Source organism: Astyanax mexicanus, chromosome 8 (assembly GCF_023375975.1).
Source record: "Astyanax mexicanus isolate ESR-SI-001 chromosome 8, AstMex3_surface, whole genome shotgun sequence".
NCBI classification, from domain to species: Eukaryota; Metazoa; Chordata; class Actinopteri; order Characiformes; family Acestrorhamphidae; genus Astyanax; species Astyanax mexicanus.
The window spans coordinates 2,935,889-2,954,055 of NC_064415.1; the positions used below are offsets into that span (position 1 = coordinate 2,935,889).

The following is an 18,167-nucleotide window of genomic DNA, read 5'->3' on the forward strand; positions in this document are numbered from 1 at the left end:
CTCAGCTGTTTCTTTCTCTCTCTCTCTCCTTCAGTAACTCTCTCTCTCTTTCTCTGTAACTATCTCTCTTCCTGTCTCTCTCCCTTTGTATCTCTCTCCCCCCTCTTTTTTCTGTATATCTCTCTGTAACACTCTCTCTTTCTCCCTCTGTATCTTTTTCTCTCTCTCTCCCTTTCAGTAACTCCCCCTCTCTCTACCCCCTTCTGTAAGTCTCTCTCTCCTTTTGTGTCTCTTTCTTTCTGTATCTGTATATCTATTCTTCTGTCTATCTCTCTCTCTCCTTCTGCATGTCTCTCTCTCTCTTTCCTTCTGCATCTCTCTTTTTTCCTGTGTCTCTTTTCTTTCGTTCTCCCTCTGTATCTCTCTCTCTTTGTGTATGTCTCTCTATCTCTTTCTGTATCTCTCTCTCTTTGTGTATCTCTTTCTGTATTTTCTTCCTGTATCTCTCTTTCTTTATTACTTTCTTTCTTTCTCTTTGTGTGAAGATAGGAGTTGGTGGTTGGGTTTTTGATTCGGGTTTGGTATGAGGTTGGATTAAGTGTTTGGTGTCCGGTTATTTTAGGTATTGGGTTTCAGGTTTGAGTGTTGTGTTGAGGTTTTGGAACTGAGGTTTGGAGTATAGTTAAATGTTGGCTTTGATTTAGTTTTTTGGTGATTGGGGTTTGATGTGATTAGTTGGGGGTTTTGATTAGGGTTTGGGTTTAGATTGGATTAAGGGTTTGAGGTCAGGTTAGGTTGAGATTCAGGGTTAAAGATTGGGTTTGTGTGGAGGTTAAGGTTTTGAGGATGGTTTTGATTTGAGATTGAGGTTTGGAGTTTTTGACTATAGTTTGGTTTGAGATTAGAAAAAGGGTTTGATGTAGGGTTAGGTTGAGGTTTTGAGATTGGGTTTGTGTTGAGGCTGGAGGAGTAAGGGTTTGATTGGGGTTTGGTTTGAGATTGGATTAAGAATTTGTGTAACGTTAGGAAGAGGTTTAGGATCAGGTTTTGAGATTGGGTTGTTGAGGTTGGAGGAGTGAGGTTTGATTTGGGATATAATTTCGGAGCTTTTGATTAGGGTTTGGTTTGAGATTGGATTAAGGGTTGGTGTCAGGTTGAAGTTGAGGTGTAGAGATAAAGTTTGTGTTGAGGTTGGAGGAGTGAGGATTGATTGGGGTTATAGGGATTGAGGTGTGGAGTTTTTTTTATTAGGGTTTGGTCTGAGATTGGAATAAGGGTTGGTGTCAGGTTGAGGTGGAGATTTAGGAACAGGTTTCGAGATTGGATTTGTGTTGAGGTTGGAGGAGTAAGGTTTGGGCTATAAGGATTGAGGTGTGGAATTTTTGATTAGGGTTGGGTGGAGGTTTGAGGTGGAGGTTTTGAGATTGGGCGCTGTTTTTAGGTTTTATTAGGGTTATAGTGATTGAGGTGTGGAATTTTTGATTATGGTTGGTGTAGGGTTAGGTGGAGGTTTGAGGAGAGATTGGGCGCTGTGTTTGAGGTTTTTTGATTAGGGTTTGGTTTGAGATTGGATTAAGGGTTGGTATCAGGTTTGAGGTGGAGGTTTTGAGATTGGGCGCTGTGTTTGAGGGATTGGGGTTATAGTGATTGAGGTGTGGAGTTTTTGATTATGGTTGGTGTAGGGTTAGGTGGAGGTTTGAGGAGAGATTGGGTGCTGTGTTTGAGGTTTTTTGATTATGGTTTGGTTTGAGATTGGATTAAGGGTTGGTATCAGGTTTAGGTGGGGGTTTTAAGATTGGGTGCTGTGTTTAAGGTTTTATTAGGGTTATAGTTTTTTATAGATTGGATTATGGATTGGGTTAAGGGTTGGGTGGAGGTGTGGGATCGGGTTTTGAGATTGGGCGCTGTGTTTGAGGTTATTCGGGGTTGGTTCTGACCTACCTGTAGCCGAGCTCGCGGCTCTGTTGGACCATATGCAGGATGTAAGACTCTCGGCTGGTTCCGGTGAGGCCGGGCAGCAGCAGGACGGTGGGACGGCTGGACGGGTCAGGGTGGGTGGGACTGGAGTCATTATCGACCCAGTCCAGAGAAATCTGCCCTCCATCTGGTGCTCTGATGAGCTCACTGCAGGACACACACACACACACAATAACATGAATGGACTGTGTACACACTCTTCTACAGTCCAGTACCGGACCTGCTGGAGGATAACTCATCATGTGCTAAAATTAATATAAAAAACACAAAAAAATGTATTTGAACAGAAACTGGAGCAGTTTTAGCATTAGACACCAACCGGGCTAAATTCTAACTCTTAAGCCGTTCAGAAGTGAGTATAACGGCCTGTAGCATGCTGCTAAACCTGGTTACTAGCACTGCTGGAGCAGCATTAGCATTATCCACTAACCATGCTAAGCACTAGCTCTTAAGCCGTTCAGAATGTTATTATCGGACTGTAACCTGTGTGTTTACTGTGTTAAAACAAGATACGTGGGAAAAAGCGCTAGCTAACATCGCCCTGGCTTTCCAGAACTCATAGAACTCAGTGTTGCACTGTTAGTCGGCATTTACTAGCGCTAACCGTGGCTAGTGCTAGCGGTTAGCCATTAAATCTGATGCTGCTGCAACCAGCCTTAGTGGAAATCTGGAAATCTAAGCTTACTGTATATAAACTGAAGCACTTTACTCACCCAAATAACCATGCAGCACTCGTATGATTAAAAAAAAAAAAACATTCTGTTTACTTAACTTAGCTGCAAAATCTGCTGAATTTAAGAGAAACATGGCGACACCCATGTTCCTTACTAGTGTCCAAAACAGACCAGTAAATAGACGTTTATTGATAGTGCGCCCTACAATCTGGTGCGCCTTATAGTGCGAAAAATACAGTATTTGTATGCTTAAAATAGTATATTATACAATAAATATTTTCTTTTAATGGTTAACGCTGTGTGCTGACTCTCCGGCAGCATATCAGGGGTTAAACTATAGTATTGTAGCTTCAGTTAGTCTCAGCAGAGTAAACAGAGTAAACCCAGCTGATCCCTGGTCCTGTTATTTGCTGTGATTTGAAAGAAATATGAATATTTTGATACCACACAATACTGTAATTAAACTTTTACTCTTGGAAAATTATAATTACTGCACACACTGCGTAAAATCCAGGTAAAATCCAGGAAAAATATATCTGCTTCTGCTCATTTAGGCTGCACTGTAAACTCAATGAAGGCAGTCTGAGACTGACACTCAGTCTAGGAAAGAGGGGACAGACCTTCCAAATGATTAGGTGAGATTTTTTGTAGGCTTTATTTGTAAAGAACAGAAGGGAAGGGAATCATGGCGTACATAATACTGCAGATTCTAAAACTGTACAGCATACGCTAGGGTTGCCTGATATATTATTTAAGCATCGCCATCGTGATGTACGCATGTCCAATAGTCACATCAGGAGGAAACAGGTTGTGTGATGTCATTTAATCCAATTAAATCAAACATGTCAGGTTGCAATGTTTTTTGTGATTCTTGACACAAGAAGTAGATACACAGCGCTGTCTCTGTGTCTGTGTGAGTGACAGGCTGCTGCTGCCTGAGAAGCAGTGCGAGGGGGAGGGGGGAAGAGTATGGCCTCAATCCACATGGTTGGACACGTGCTTGTAAACGTGAGCACGTGTGGAAAGCTGTGCGTCTCAGTCCAGCACAGTTTAGCAGCGCATATATTTCCAGTTACAGCTGAATTCACACTTTTAATCTTAGAAAAACAGAAAAACGCTCTTATTTACCTTTTAAAAATATGTTTAAATGCTGATTAAAGGGCCGATTACTGTTGTTTTGCTATTTTTCTCGGTTGTTAAGAGTTGGGCGCTGACTCATCTCTTGATTGGTCCGGACGTGAGACAGTGTGCGGGTGGGGGCGGGGCTGGTGACGTCATGGGCTCTGCATTGTTTAATATTGTGATACATACGGTTAAAAAAAAGAACATTTGGATTTACAGCGCTTGTGAAGCTCAGCAGCAAATACAGAGCGACTGCAGTCTGGCACGGCTTCAATTCTACCTCCACTCATTATTACCATCTTCACTCTATCCTCCATCAGTCTCTCCATTTCTCTATCTCTCTCTCTCTGTGGCCTTGACTGATCCATCCATCTCTCTCTCTCTCTCTCTCTCTCTCTCTCCATCACACGCTGCCGACAAGCCTAGAATAATATTCACAACTCATCTACTGCTGACCTGACGAGCGTTTCACTGGATACATCTTCATTAGACCCAACCTTCACACGTCTATAAACATCCATCAGCTGAATAAACGCTCTGTACTGCAGGTATATAGGTGATGGAGGTGATGGAGTGAATGAACTGAAATCAGCTGTAAATATATTAATATTCAGTGTAATGAGAGCAGGGCTCACAATACCTACAGTAACAGAGTGTTCTCAGTGTGAAAGTGTGTGAAAGGTCACACTGTGAGGAGGAGAGGGTGAAGTCAGCTTGACGCAGCAGCTCGGATGGTGTGTGTGTGTGTGTGTGTGTGTGTATATTACAGTAGATGGCCTCTCCACTGACTCAGCTTCTCTCAGACTGAGGGATCATGAAAACCAGAGTGTAATTTCAGAGCCTGTGTTAAATATGCACTGCAGGATCAGCCTCCTCTCTCTCTCACACACACACACACACACACACACACATATATATATATATAAAGGGTTTACATTGTCGCTGTATTTCCATTTTTGTGGATTTTTAGTTTACTACATAATTTGAACACACAAACTGTCCCTTTAAACTGTCTAAATAAAATCTCTATGAACAGACCAATAGAAATTCTCCGAAATGACCTGAAATAAACCCTTTTTACATTGACTTTTCTCTCTCCTGTAAAGTTACCCATTTGCAGATACTTGTTTTTAGACAAGTGATGAACAGCAATGATATACTCTGTATAATATAATGTATATACAGCTCTGGTAAAAAAAATAAGAGATTACTTTAGTTTCTGAATCAGTTTCTCTGATTTTGCTATTTATAGGTTTATGTTTGAGTAAAATGAACATTGTTGTTTTATTCTATAAACTACAGACAACATTTCTCCCAAATTCCAAATAAAAATATTCTCATTTAGAGCATTTATTTACAGAAAATGAAGAAGAAATGACTGAAATAACAAAAAAAGACGATGCAGAGCTTTCAGACCTCAAATAATGCAAAGAAAACATATATTCATAACTGTGTTTTAATCACAGTTTTCATGCATCTTGGCATCATGTCCTCCTCCACCAGTCTTACACACTGCTTTTGGATAACTTTATGCTGCTTTACTCCTGGTGCAAAAATTCAAGCAGTTCAGTTTGTTTTGATGGCTTATGATCATCCATTTTCCAGAGATTTCATCATTTTTAAGTGTTTTTTATTTTCCCCAGAGCTGCATATTGTATATTAAGCATATATGGAGTACATATGAGGTCAATCTCTTTTTATTTCTTATGTAGACTGAAAATATTTAGTTAAATTTTTGGAACATGTGTTTTATTGACCAGGTGTGTCGTGATACAGTAATTATAATTAACTAGCAATAAACAGTCCTAAATGTCTGAAAGCTCAGTTTCAGATTTGGGTTTTATCTGTACAGACTGAGCATGTTTTAGTTAGAGCAGTAACCAGTAACATGAAAATCAGAGAGCTGTGAGAGTGTATGGGTGAAAAACTATCATGGGTAAAATCTATCAACCATTAGAGCACAAATATTGGCCATAGACAGAATAACCGTTTTAAATGTCCTGAAGAAGAAAGTCGTCACTGGTGTACTAAATAACAGATATCGAATAGTTAGACCACGTAAAACCACAGCAGCAAAAGAAAAACCCTGTAACAACATCCAAAGTGTAGAAATGAAGCTATCACAATCTACTCTTCACAGAAAACTTCATGAACTAAAGTACAGAGGCTTCATTACTAATTACCAAGAAGTATAAGAAGGCTAGACTGGAATTTTCCAAGAAGTACAGGGACACTCCTACAGACTGTGGACTATGGACAGATGAGACAAATACTAACCTTTACCAGTGTGATGGAAAAACTACAGTTTTAGAGAAAGAAAGGATCTGCTCATGATCTTAAACATGGTTTCAGATTGCATTGCTTATTCTGAGACGGGTTTATAAATCTTAATTAATGTACAATAAACTCAGAAGTCTTATTCACTTTAATTCACTTTAAGTTCATCTGTTCCAATACTTTTACGTATAAGTAAAATGGGTGGGTTCAGATAAAAGGTGCTAAATCTTCTGAACTGTGTATCAGATCCGGATATAAATACCTGGAAATAAAAGCCGAAATTCTCATATTTTGTCTCATATTTGTCTCTTTAATGTTAAATCCCGACGTTTTTAGTCCACAGCAGAAATAAATAGATTAAACTCACTGCTTCAATACTTTTTGGAGGGGACTGTATATTATGTTGTATATACTAGTGCATCCCAAAAAAATTTAAATATCATTAAAAAGTTTCATTTTCTCTGTACACTCTTGGCATTCTCATTCTCTCAATGAGCTTCTTTAAGAGGTGGCCACCTGAAATGAAAAGTTTTCCAACAGTCTTGAAGGAAGGAAGGAGTTCCCAGAGGTGTTTATTAGCACTTGTTGCTCCTTTGTCTTCTTCACTCTGTGCTCCAGCTCACCCCAAAGCTCATCTGGATTGGGTTCAGGTCCGGTGACTGTGGAGGTTCAGCTCATTTTTTGTTAAGTACATAAAACTCCACATGTGTTCATTCATAGCTTTGATGCTTCAGTGAGAATCTACAGTGTAAATAATCATGAAAATAAAGATAAGAGCAGGTGTGTCCAAACTTTTGGCCTGTACTGTATATCAGTGATGTTAAATCTTAAATCTTTTGATAATAATACTGATATTAGCAATTATGTCTGGGACAACATATTGTGCAGTAGAAACTGTTATAAAAAAATTGCAGATAATTTAGTTTGTGTTATAAGCAAAACTATCTGCCAATGAAATATGATTGTCTGATGATCTATAGGCGAGCCTTCAACCGTGCATCGAGCAGCTTGATTTAGTGCGTGTCAGTGTGTCTTTGCTATCGTAACAACAGGAAAAGTACACTTTGAGAATCTCCAAATGAAGCGCAAAAGTCTGTGTTGTGTTAATTCTCTTAATGAATCATGGGAGTGTTTAATTTTGGGGGTAATGTGAAATAAACCAATCAGAGTGTCTCATTCTCTGTAAGAGTCAGGTGAGCTTAATTCAGTTGAAAATGTGAAACTCGTATATTATATAGATGTATTAAACACAGAGTGATCTTTTTTTATTATTTATTTTTATTGTTGATGATTATGGTTTACAGCCAATGAAAACCCAAAAATCAGTGTCTCAGAAAATTAGAATATTATATAAGACCAATTGGTACTTTTTGGCAGTGTGGGCAGTGTGCCAAATCCTGCTGGAAAATGAAATCCTCCTATCCATAAAAGTTGTCAGCAGCAGAGGGAAGCTGTAAGATTTTGATTTTAGACTTGATAATAAAACACAGTGGATCAACACCAGCAGATGACAGGCATGACTCTCCAAACCATCACTGATCATCAGTAAATTTTACATTTCATTTAAAGTAAATCAAGGGAGCAGAGTCTGGAGGAAGAGTGGAGAAACACACAGTCCAAACTGCTCGAGGTCTAGTGTGAAGTTTCCACCAATCAGTGATGGTTTATGGAGAAACACTTCTGATATCTGCTGGTGTTGATCCACTGTGTTTTATTATCAAGTCTAAAGTCAAAATCTTACAGCACTTCATATCTTACAGCTTCCCTCTGCTGATAACAACTTTTATGGAGATGCAGATTTCATTTTCCAGCAGGACTTGGCACACTGCCCACACTGCCAAAAGAGACACTGATTTTTATTGGCTGTAAACCATAATCAATAATCAACAATAAAAGAAATAAAGGCTTAAAATAAATCACTCTGTGTTTAATACATCTATATAAAATATGAGTTTCACATTTTCAACTGAATTACTGAAATAAAGTAACTTTTCAATGATATATTGAGTATATGGTAGGTATGGTACATCACCCACACTTTTTTAGTAGTCTAAAGATATTAAACACTGTGTGTGTGTGTGTGTGTGTGTGTGTGTGTGTGTGTGTGTTAGATATGCTGAGCATGCCTCAGTTGTTCCGCCTGTCGGTTCTGCACTCACTGTCGGATCTGTTTCAGAGCAGATGCCATGATTTCACACCCGAGTGTGAGACAGTGCCAGCCTCACACACACACACACACACACACACACACACACACACAGACACACACTTTGGTGGATGACATCACACATTCTGGGTCTGTCTGCACGTGCTGAGTGTGAAAAGAAGAGCTGCAGCTGCTGCAGACTCTCACACTGACGCCCTTCACCATCACAGAACCTTCAGAACCTCAAAATAGAACCAAGCAGAACCAACAATGCTCCTCTGTTCACATGCGCTGGTGCAATGGTGCACGACTTCATTATAATAGTAATAATCACATTTAATATCACATATCAAGCATACAGTACAGGCCGAACGTTCGGACACACCTTCTCTTTTTTAATGCGTTTTCTTTATTTTCATGACTATTTACATTGTAGATTCTCACTGAAGCATCAAAACTATGAATGAACACATGTGGAGTTTTATGTACTAAATAAAAAAGGATAAAATAACTAAAAAAAACATGTTTTATATTCTAGTTTCTTCAAAATAGCCCCCCTTTGCTCTGATTACTGCTTTGCACACTCTTGGCATCATTCTTTCAATGAGCTTCTTTAAAGGGATAGTTCGGGATTTTTGACATGAATCTGTATGGCATCAACATGACCAGTTTCGTGCATTCTCACTGACTTACCCCCGACCATGTCCGGTGAGCGGAGTTCTTGTCCAGTATTGTCCGAGCCGAAAGTAGTCCGGCATGTTTGCTGGGGTCACGAAACGAAAGCGTTTTTCTTCCCAAAACAGTACGAGTGCAAAAGAGTGATTTATTTGCATAACAAAAAACGGTGTCTGCAAAAGTCACGCCTCATTATCACTGGGGCACTACTTTCATTTTGGATCAGTGCGCATGTCATTCTAACTGCGAGCAGCGCACTAGTCTTTCAGATCATTGGCTGCGCTCAGCTTCAACCAGCAACGCAAAGAGCAAGCTTTAGAGAGAAGTTTATCGGCTTTTATAAGCTTCTTGAACACAGATTTATACATTTGTATGTGTGTGTGTTAAAATGGTGCGGACTTGTTATTATCCAGGCTGTAGCAACAAAGATGTGGCTGATTCTCCGCACAGTTTCCATCGTATCCCCGTGACTGACATTGCTCTCAGGCAACTTTGGATACTTGCAATGGGCTTCCATGTGGACACCAAAGTGGTGAAAATGAAGAAGCTTCGTGTTTGCGGTGCGCACTTCAGCGAGGATGACTATGTTTCTCCATGCCCGGGAAATAGGAAGAAACGGATTTTGAAGAAATCTGCTGTCCCTGCACCACAGGTAAACAAAACTATTTACCAAGATTCTCTTGAACTAGCATCCACTACTCCTAGGGTAACGGTGCACCAGGGCTATGCAAAAGAAATAGAGAGAAATAATCTTAGTCATAAAATAATAATTCTCAAATAATAATAATAAGTTCTCAAGACGCCGGCATTCAGGAGTGCAGGGAAGTCGCTGTTGTTTGTGATGCAGGCAGCAGCTGGCCCGCCGACGTCCTCATCAATTGACAGGTTCTGTATCTCGGGCATAACTAAATCCCACTCGTGGCAGCAGTAACATTCCACCTCTGTCGGCATTAGTTCGCACTTCAAACAAGTGCACCAGGATTTGTCGGCCACCCTTGGTATCGCAGCAGCAGCAGCAGCGGCTCCAGCTTCGGTCTCAATCATTTCTCTGTCCACCCTCTCTCTTTCTGCACGATCCAATTCGCTTTGGGCAAGTTCCTCCTCAGTATACTCAGGCTCATAAAGATACCCCCTTGGCTCTGAGCGGAAATCAATATATTCCTCGTCGCTCTCGTAGTCCGACATGTTCCCGAACAGTAAACAGTGAAATCGAAACCGTAGGCTAGCTGCCAGGTTGCGCGATCGCGCGCACTGATCCAAAATGAAAGTAGTGCCCCAGTGATAATGAGGCGTGACTTTTGCAGACCCCGTTTTTTGTTATGCAAATAAATCACTCTTTTGCACTCGTACTGTTTTGGGAAGAAAAACGCTTTCGTTCCGTGACCCCAGCAAACATGCCGGACTACTTTCGGCTCGGACAATACTGGACAAGAACTCCGCTCACCGGACATGGTCGGGGGTAAGTCAATGCACAAAACTGGTCATGTTGATGCCATACAGATTCATGTCAAAAATCCCGAACTATCCCTTTAAGAGGTGGCCACCTGAAATGAAAAGTTTTCCAACAGTCTTGAAGGAAGGAAGGAGTTCCCAGAGGTGTTTATTATCACTTGTTGCTCCTTTGCCTTCTTCACTCTGTGCTCCAGCTCACCCCAAACCTGGATCTGGATTGGGTTCAGGTCCGGTGACTGTGGAGGTTCAGCTCATTAAGTACATAAAACTCCAACCGAGCACTGAGCAGCTTGATTTAGTGCATGTCAGTATGTCTTTGCTATCATAACAACGGGAAAAGTACACCTTGAGCATCTCAAAATGAAGAGCAAAAGTCTGAATCGTGTTAATTCTCTTAATTAATCATGGGCGTGTTTAATTTTGGTCATAACGTGAAATAAACCAATCAGAGTGTCTCTTGCTCATCATTCTCTTTAAGAGTAGATCAGGTGATCTCTGTCTTTGGCGGATTGCTATTGTAACGGTGCAGCTACCTGGACGTGTTCAACAAACTCTTCTCAGCAGAGGAAACTGAGCTGCTGGTTGACGCTGTGAAGGAGCTCCAGCAGCTCATTTACGGGAACAGCAATGTTATTTTATTTACTATTCTGTTTATTGTTGGTGTAAAAGTTGGGTTTGTGCTGCTGTGTGTTCATGTGTGTGTAATAAGTGGGGGTGTACGCTCGGCTCGGCACAGCGCCTGTGTTACCGAGATAGCGATGAACGTCTGACTGTTGTCGTCTGTCTAGGTTGTATTCAGTCAGTGGAGCTCCTGTATTTTCTGTTACCAAGATAAACAAGATAAAACTCCAGAAATGTACCTGAACACACCTCATTTCCAGAACACCACGCCCATCAGTGTAGATATATTCAGAAGCTCTGCTGCTGTTTAAGTGTAAGATAGCAATGAACATTGTAATCCATTGAGATGGTGACCTTTCCGAATATTTTAAATTAGTGTGTGTAATTTTGTATAGAAAAACTGATTAAAAGCCAAATTTACTCAGGTATAACAGAATAACGGTGGATAATTAACTAAAAGCAGCTAATCTGAGCTTCCTCATCCAGAACAGGATCCCAGAGCCTCGGCAGCAGAACTCCGGTGAACTCACGGATGATGTAAGGTATCTGATTACGCCAGACAGTGCCAGGAGAACGATACATTACCGTATAAAACCCGATTAAACCCGCTTAATTATTGAGCGTTTCGCCCTGAGCTAGAACACAGCTCACTGTAGTGAAGCGTGTACCAATAAAACCCTCTAAAACCAAAACACACACACACACACACACACACAAATACCTCTGTTTCAGCCCGGGATAAGACCTGAGAACACGCTCGGGGAAGATTAACTTCAGAGCAGAAAACACAAGCGCTGTAGTTCAGGTGATTTAATAGAACACCTGCGTCTCCTGCTGCGTCCCCAAATCACCCTCAATACAGTAAAATACCCCTGAGAGTTCAACAGCAGACAAAAACGACGAGATCTCAACTAAATCAGCACTTAATTACACTTTTAACTGGGATAACGTGCCTCAAACGCATCTAAAACAAGAATTTCTACAAGAGTCTACAAGAGACAACTAACTGATTATACTTATATTATACTTATATAATCACTGCTATATAAAAAAAGCCGGATTCTGTCACGGCATGTGATGCATTGAGATGATTACCTACAAAACCTGCAGTTTCAGTTAAATAAAACGTGTTTTTAATTACATATTTACAAATATATATTGTTAAAATCTCGTCTCGTAAACCCAGTATCAAACAAATCAATAATTTTATTTACAAAGTACACTTTTTAACACTATTAAGCACTATAAACAGCTGTTTGAATGTCTTTTCCTTTTTCACGAGTCTTTTCACATGGTGGTTTAACATATGAGAAGCTACTCCCTGCATCAGTTAGATAAATAACTGGTTGCCAGATTCCATCCAATTCCCTTAAAAACAAGCGAACTCTTATTCTGATTTATTAGTAGTTCATGTTAGTCTAGTATTGTAACATGTCCCAGCACTAGTCTGGATCACTTTACCCATCTCCATTTTTAACTCTATAAGGCGCACTTAAAATCATTTAATTGCCCCAAAAATGGTCAGAGCTCCTTATGATCCGGTGCTCCTTATGTATGAATTCTATCAGTCAGGTATTAAGGAGCAGTAAAGCCAATCTGAACGCTGAAATACAGAGTTATACAAGAGTTGTTAAAGTTGTGAAGTTTCTCCAGCACCAAGGTTGGAGCAGTATTAGCATTAGTCGCTAACCATGCTAGGCACTATTAAGCTCTTTCACCATTTAGAGGTGAGTATTATTGGACTGTAGCATGCTGCAAACCCCAGCTAGCACCGCTGGAGCACCAACATTAGCACTAGCTGCTAACCGCAGCGCTAAATGCTAGCTCTTTTACCGTTCAGAGGGGAGTATATTGTACTGTGTCCTGCAGCAAACCCTGGCTACCACTGCTAGAGCAGCATAAGCATTGGCTGCTGCATTAGCTGCTAACCGTGCTAAGTGCTAGCTCTTTCACCGTTCAGAGGTGAGTATATCGGACTGTGTCCTGCTGCTCACTCTGGCTAGCACCGCTGGAGCAGCACTGTTAGCACTAGCTGCTAACCGCAGTGCTAAGTGCTAGCTCTTTCACCATTCAGAGGTGAGTATATCAGACTGTAGTCTACGTGTTTACAGTGTTAAAACAAGCTACGTGGGCTAAACCGCTAGCTGATAGTGTCCTGGTTTACCAGAACACTCAGGGTTCCTCAGTGTAGCACTGTCAAATGGCGTTTTTTAGCGCTAAGCGCTCCTAACCACGGTTAAAAATAAACTTACTGTTAAAAATTACTATAAATACAGAGAACCTCAGAAGCACTTTTCTCACCCAAATAAACAGTTTTCAGGAGAGAAATCTGTGTAGATCAACATCCAGCACTTATTTAACTTTAAAAGAAAATCTGTTTTTTTTTAATAATTGTAGTTATATTAGCTTAGCTTAGCTTTACAGGTCACCAACCAGAAGGGAGACCAGCTGAATTAGAAGGGAAACATGGCGACACCACTGTTCCTTACTAGTGTCGCATAAAATGCGCCTTATAATCCAGTGCACCTTATGTATGAAAATAGACATTCATTGAGAAAATGTGCCTTATATTTGGAAAAATACAGTAAGAATACCTAATCTCAGCCAAATTTGAGCTCATTACCCAATCAGAGCACAGAAGAGAGCTCATTAGCATCACTCCAGTATGGAAATCCATGCAGAAATCTCAGCTTGGAGAAAATTGACCACTTATATCTGTCTGAAGAGCCTCTCCACAGTACACTGAATTTACAGAAAACACTACACCAAAACCACCAGTAACATCCACAGTACACTGAATTACAGCATTTATACACTTAATTCATCTGATTCTAACTAAACTGACCAAATCTACTTTATATTTATAACACATACCATTCAAATGTTTAGACATGCTTTATAATTCAGTGTTTTTATTCATTTTTTCCTACATAGTAACTGAATAATAAAGTGATCTTTCAGATTACAAAGGAACTCATAAGGAATCATGTAGTAACTTAAAAACAGTGTTAAACAAACCTAAAGTAATTTAGATGCTCTTATCTGGGGAGCTGTTTGTTAACTCGTGGTTTCTGAGGCTGGAAACTCTGACAAACTTATCCTGTACAACAGAGGAAACTCACTCTTCTTTTAGTGGGCCAGTCCTGATGAGTGCCAGTTTCATCATTATAATAAAAATACTTTCAAAGTTGACGCTACTTAGTTGAGTAGTTCTGTATTACTGTATACCTGTAACTCTACCTCTTCACTACTTTACTTTAACTGATGCTCTCAAACACTTTATTAAGAGACAAGAAATTCAAGTAATTAACTCTTGATGAGTTCAGCACAGCTGTTAACTGAAAACCTGAATTCCAGGAGACTCTACCTCATAAAACTGACTGAGAAAATCCAGCAGAGATGTTCAAAACTGATCATCTAAGAATGTAAAACATAAAGCATATTCTGGTTTGTTTGACACTTTTTTGTTTAATAAATTTTTTTTAGTTCGGATGAGTTTAGTATTAAAGTACAATAAAGAACATTTTAAAATAATGAAAAAAATTTGAATTTAGGTTATGTGCAATGACATATATATATATATTAACCGTACAGCTTTAGTATAAAACAAAACCAGCACTGAAAATCACAGCGAAAACCAATCAGTGTGAAGTATAGGGAGACTCCGCCCATGTGATGATGATGTCAGGATGTATTAAAGTTGTTTAGTTCTCTCAGTAAATAAATCTGCAGTGTGAAACTGAAACTAACCGGACTACATGTAAAGAGGAAGGTTTATTTGAGGGCAGGGATGAAGATAAAAGGGTAAAAGACTCACTTCCTGTAGGAGACCCAGGGTTTGGCGGTGACGAAGGGACGGAGGAGTGTCTGTGCTCGGCTCTCCCAGCACCAGAACGGAGGGTAATACGTCTCCGTCACCACGGGACAGTGGTCCCTCAGGAACTCGTAAAACTTCTTCCCCCCGGCGATCAGCTTCGGCTTCTGTTAGACAACAGAGGGAGGAGCTTCAGTTACAACATTCAGCACAGCAGATACTGTGCCCCAACACAGGCACTGTTTCCCCAACACAGGCGCTGTCCCAACACAGACACTGTTTCTAAACACAGGCACTGTCCCAAGACAGGCACTGCTTCCAAAGACAGGCACTGCTTCCAAACACAGGCACTGCTTCCAAACACAGGCACTGTCTCACAACAGGACTCTGCTTCAACACAGACACCATTTACAAACACAGGCACTGTCCCAACACAAACATCGTATCCAAACATAGGCACTGATTCCACACACAGGCACTGTCCCAACACAGGACTCTGCTTCAACACAAGACTCTGCTTCCAAACACAGGCACTGTCCAAACACAGACATCGTTTCCAAACATAGGCACTGTCCCAACACAGACACTGTCCCAACACAGACACGGTCCCAACACAGAACTCTGCTTCAACACAGAGGCTGCTTCAATGCAGTCACTGTCCCAACACACATGCTTACAGACACAGTCCCACTGAACACAATGTCCCAACATAGGCGCAGTCCCAACACAAGCGCTGTCCCAACACAGACATTGTTTCCAAACACAGGCACTGTTTTTAATGTGTCTATTCATTGTTTTAATGTCTTTAGTATTAATCTACACTGTAAACTGTAGTATGTAAATTAAATAAATGTATTACGATAAGAAAAACATTGAATGAGAAGTTATGTCCAAACTTTGAACTGGTACTGTATATTATATATTTACACTATGTAGTAAATACTGAGTATATACAGCTCTGTAAAAATAATAAGAGACGACTTAAAAAGATTTTACCAAATTGAAAACCTCTGGAATATAATCAAGAGGAAGATGGATGATCACAAACCATCAAACCACCAAACTGAACTGCTTGAATTTTTGCACCAGGAGTAAAGCAGCATAAAGTTATCCAAAAGCAGTGTGTAAGACTGGTGGAGGAGAACATGATGCAGAGATGCATGAAAAAAACTGTGATTAAAAACCAGGGTTATTCCACCAAATATTGATTATTTCTGAACTCTTAAAACTTTATGAATATGAACTTGTTTTCTTTGCATTATTTGAGGTCTGAAAGTTCTGCATCTTTTTTGTTATTTCAGCCATTTCTCATTTTCTGTAAATAAATGCTCTAAATGAGAATATTTTTATTTGGAATTTGGGAGAAATGTTGTCTGTAGTTTATAGAATAAAACAAGTTGAATGTTTTAATAATTTAATTTTAATGTGTTTTTAAGGTTAATGAATGAGAGTGTTTAAGGGGTTAATACAGAAGGTGACAGTTTTTGCTTTGTCACGAATAAAACCCTGACTCGCCTGCAGGGGCGCTAAAGAGCAGAACTATAAAATCCGCCCAGAAGAACAGAAAAATAACACAAATACACAAAAACGGGACATATTTACTAATATATCACATATTAAACATTACAAATGAGACTGTATTAAATTCATTAAAGTGGATAATTCAGTGAACAGAGAACCAAAACCTGTATTTTGTGGTGGACCTGCCCCCCTCAAACAGCAGCAGCAGCAGCACGGTCACATTCACCAATAATCAATATTATACATCAATGCGCACGCGGGCTATAACATTTATCATCAAAATACCACTAACAAAGCTTAATTACACACAATAAATGCATGCATTCGTGCTGAAAAGCTGCTATGGGGGTAAAAATGTAAAACGCCGGGGTGCATGGAGACTTCCTGCAGTCTGGAGCTCAGAGGATAAAAAAAACAGCACTGAAAGGCGCACGCGGTGGGTTGAGAAGGTGATGCAAAGGGAAATAGGGTGATTTGCGCGAGGAACGTGATGCAAATGCATGCAACTGCAATGCAAAGCAATGCAATGCAAATAAAAAAAACATGCAATTGCCATGCACTGCATTGCAATACAACGTAAAGCAAAGTAATGCAATGTCACAGAACTGCATGACACTGCATTGATTGGCTTGCATTACAATACATTACAACGCATGCCTTTGCATTGCTTTTTGCAGTAGCATGGCGAGCATGTGCTGCAGTCCCCTTACCTTGGCTATAGAGGTGATGTAGTAGCACGCGTAGGCGGCCCCGAAGCCCAGAGCCAGCGCGAGACCCACGCTCGAGCCCTGCAGCCCCACCGCAACCTGGTTCTCCACGTAAACTCCGAGAACGTCCCAGCCCAGATCCAGAGAGATCATGTCTGGCCGCGGGTGGTGCTGATGCTGCTTATGGTGATGATGATGCTGCTGGTGGTCCTGATGCTGATGCTGCAGGTGCCCGCGAGGATGCGGCGGAGACGCCGGTAGAGACACGGGCAGAGTGATGGACCTGCTCGCGAGCTGGAGCTTTATATTTACATTGACCATAGTTCACCTGTAGAGGCGCTGCTGCGCATCTGCTTATTTATTTATTTATTATTTTATTTAAGTATTAATTAACAATAAATTATTTTACAATCTCTATCATGATTTTTTTAACCCCTTTAGACATGAATATTATTATTAATGATAATACTAATAATGCTGTTTTCAGTCTGCAAAGCACACAAAGGAACACTTATAATATATATATATATATATATATATATATATATATATATATATATATATATATATATATATATATATATAATAACATTAAATCCAATTATTAAAATATGTAACTGTTTTTTTTATGTCTATTGGATTGGAAGCCTGTGCGTCACATTTTTCGATTTGATATTGATCTTTTTTGTTCACAAGTCATTCCTAAAAACTAAAATAAACATTAATAGGTTTAGCAGTTAGCAAAAATATGCTCTTTCAATTTGCCTATTTGGCTTTAGTGCTGTTTTTTTATTGGCTTATAAACTTTTGATTCGGCTCCTTTATAGCCTATTCTGGTTAAAAACAGGTCTCAATTGGCGTTATTGGTGTGCAAAAAAAATAGAAAAAATAAGAAAATAAGTAATGTCAATTGTAATGGATGCAGGGTCTGAAAGGGTTCATTCTTAAAAATAAATAAATAAATAATTATTTGTAAAATTAGTTGCCTTTTCAATTATGATCTTCCAATTTTTAATTTCCTAAAGATTTTTTAAATTAACTTCATCTTGTTTTTTACAAACTCTTAACTATTTTTAAAATTATCTAGGCTGATCTTGTACTTTTTAAATTCCTATTTTTTTAAAAATTAACTATTAACTATTTCTTAACTATTTTAAAAATTAGCCTTGTTTATCATAGTGATCTGGTATTTTACAAACTCTTATCTATTTTTAAAATGAACTAGGTTGATCTTGTACTTT

At 39.6% G+C, this 18,167-nt stretch overlaps 1 protein-coding gene across 1 annotated transcript in view; it reads right to left on the reverse strand.

Annotated features, from left to right (window-relative positions):
* The window catches only part of abhd3 (abhydrolase domain containing 3, phospholipase), a 52,739-nt gene extending 35,479 nt beyond the window's left edge, over positions 1-17,260 (reverse strand). The window contains exons 1-3 of the mRNA XM_022686201.2: positions 16,930-17,260; positions 14,702-14,865; positions 1,882-2,064 (exon numbers count right to left, since the gene is read on the reverse strand). Of these exons, the coding sequence (XP_022541922.2) occupies positions 1,882-2,064; positions 14,702-14,865; positions 16,930-17,247 (665 nt within the window). The 5' untranslated portion in view covers positions 17,248-17,260. The remainder of the gene's footprint in view (positions 1-1,881; positions 2,065-14,701; positions 14,866-16,929) is intronic.
* Between the last annotated feature and the right edge of the window lie 907 nt (positions 17,261-18,167).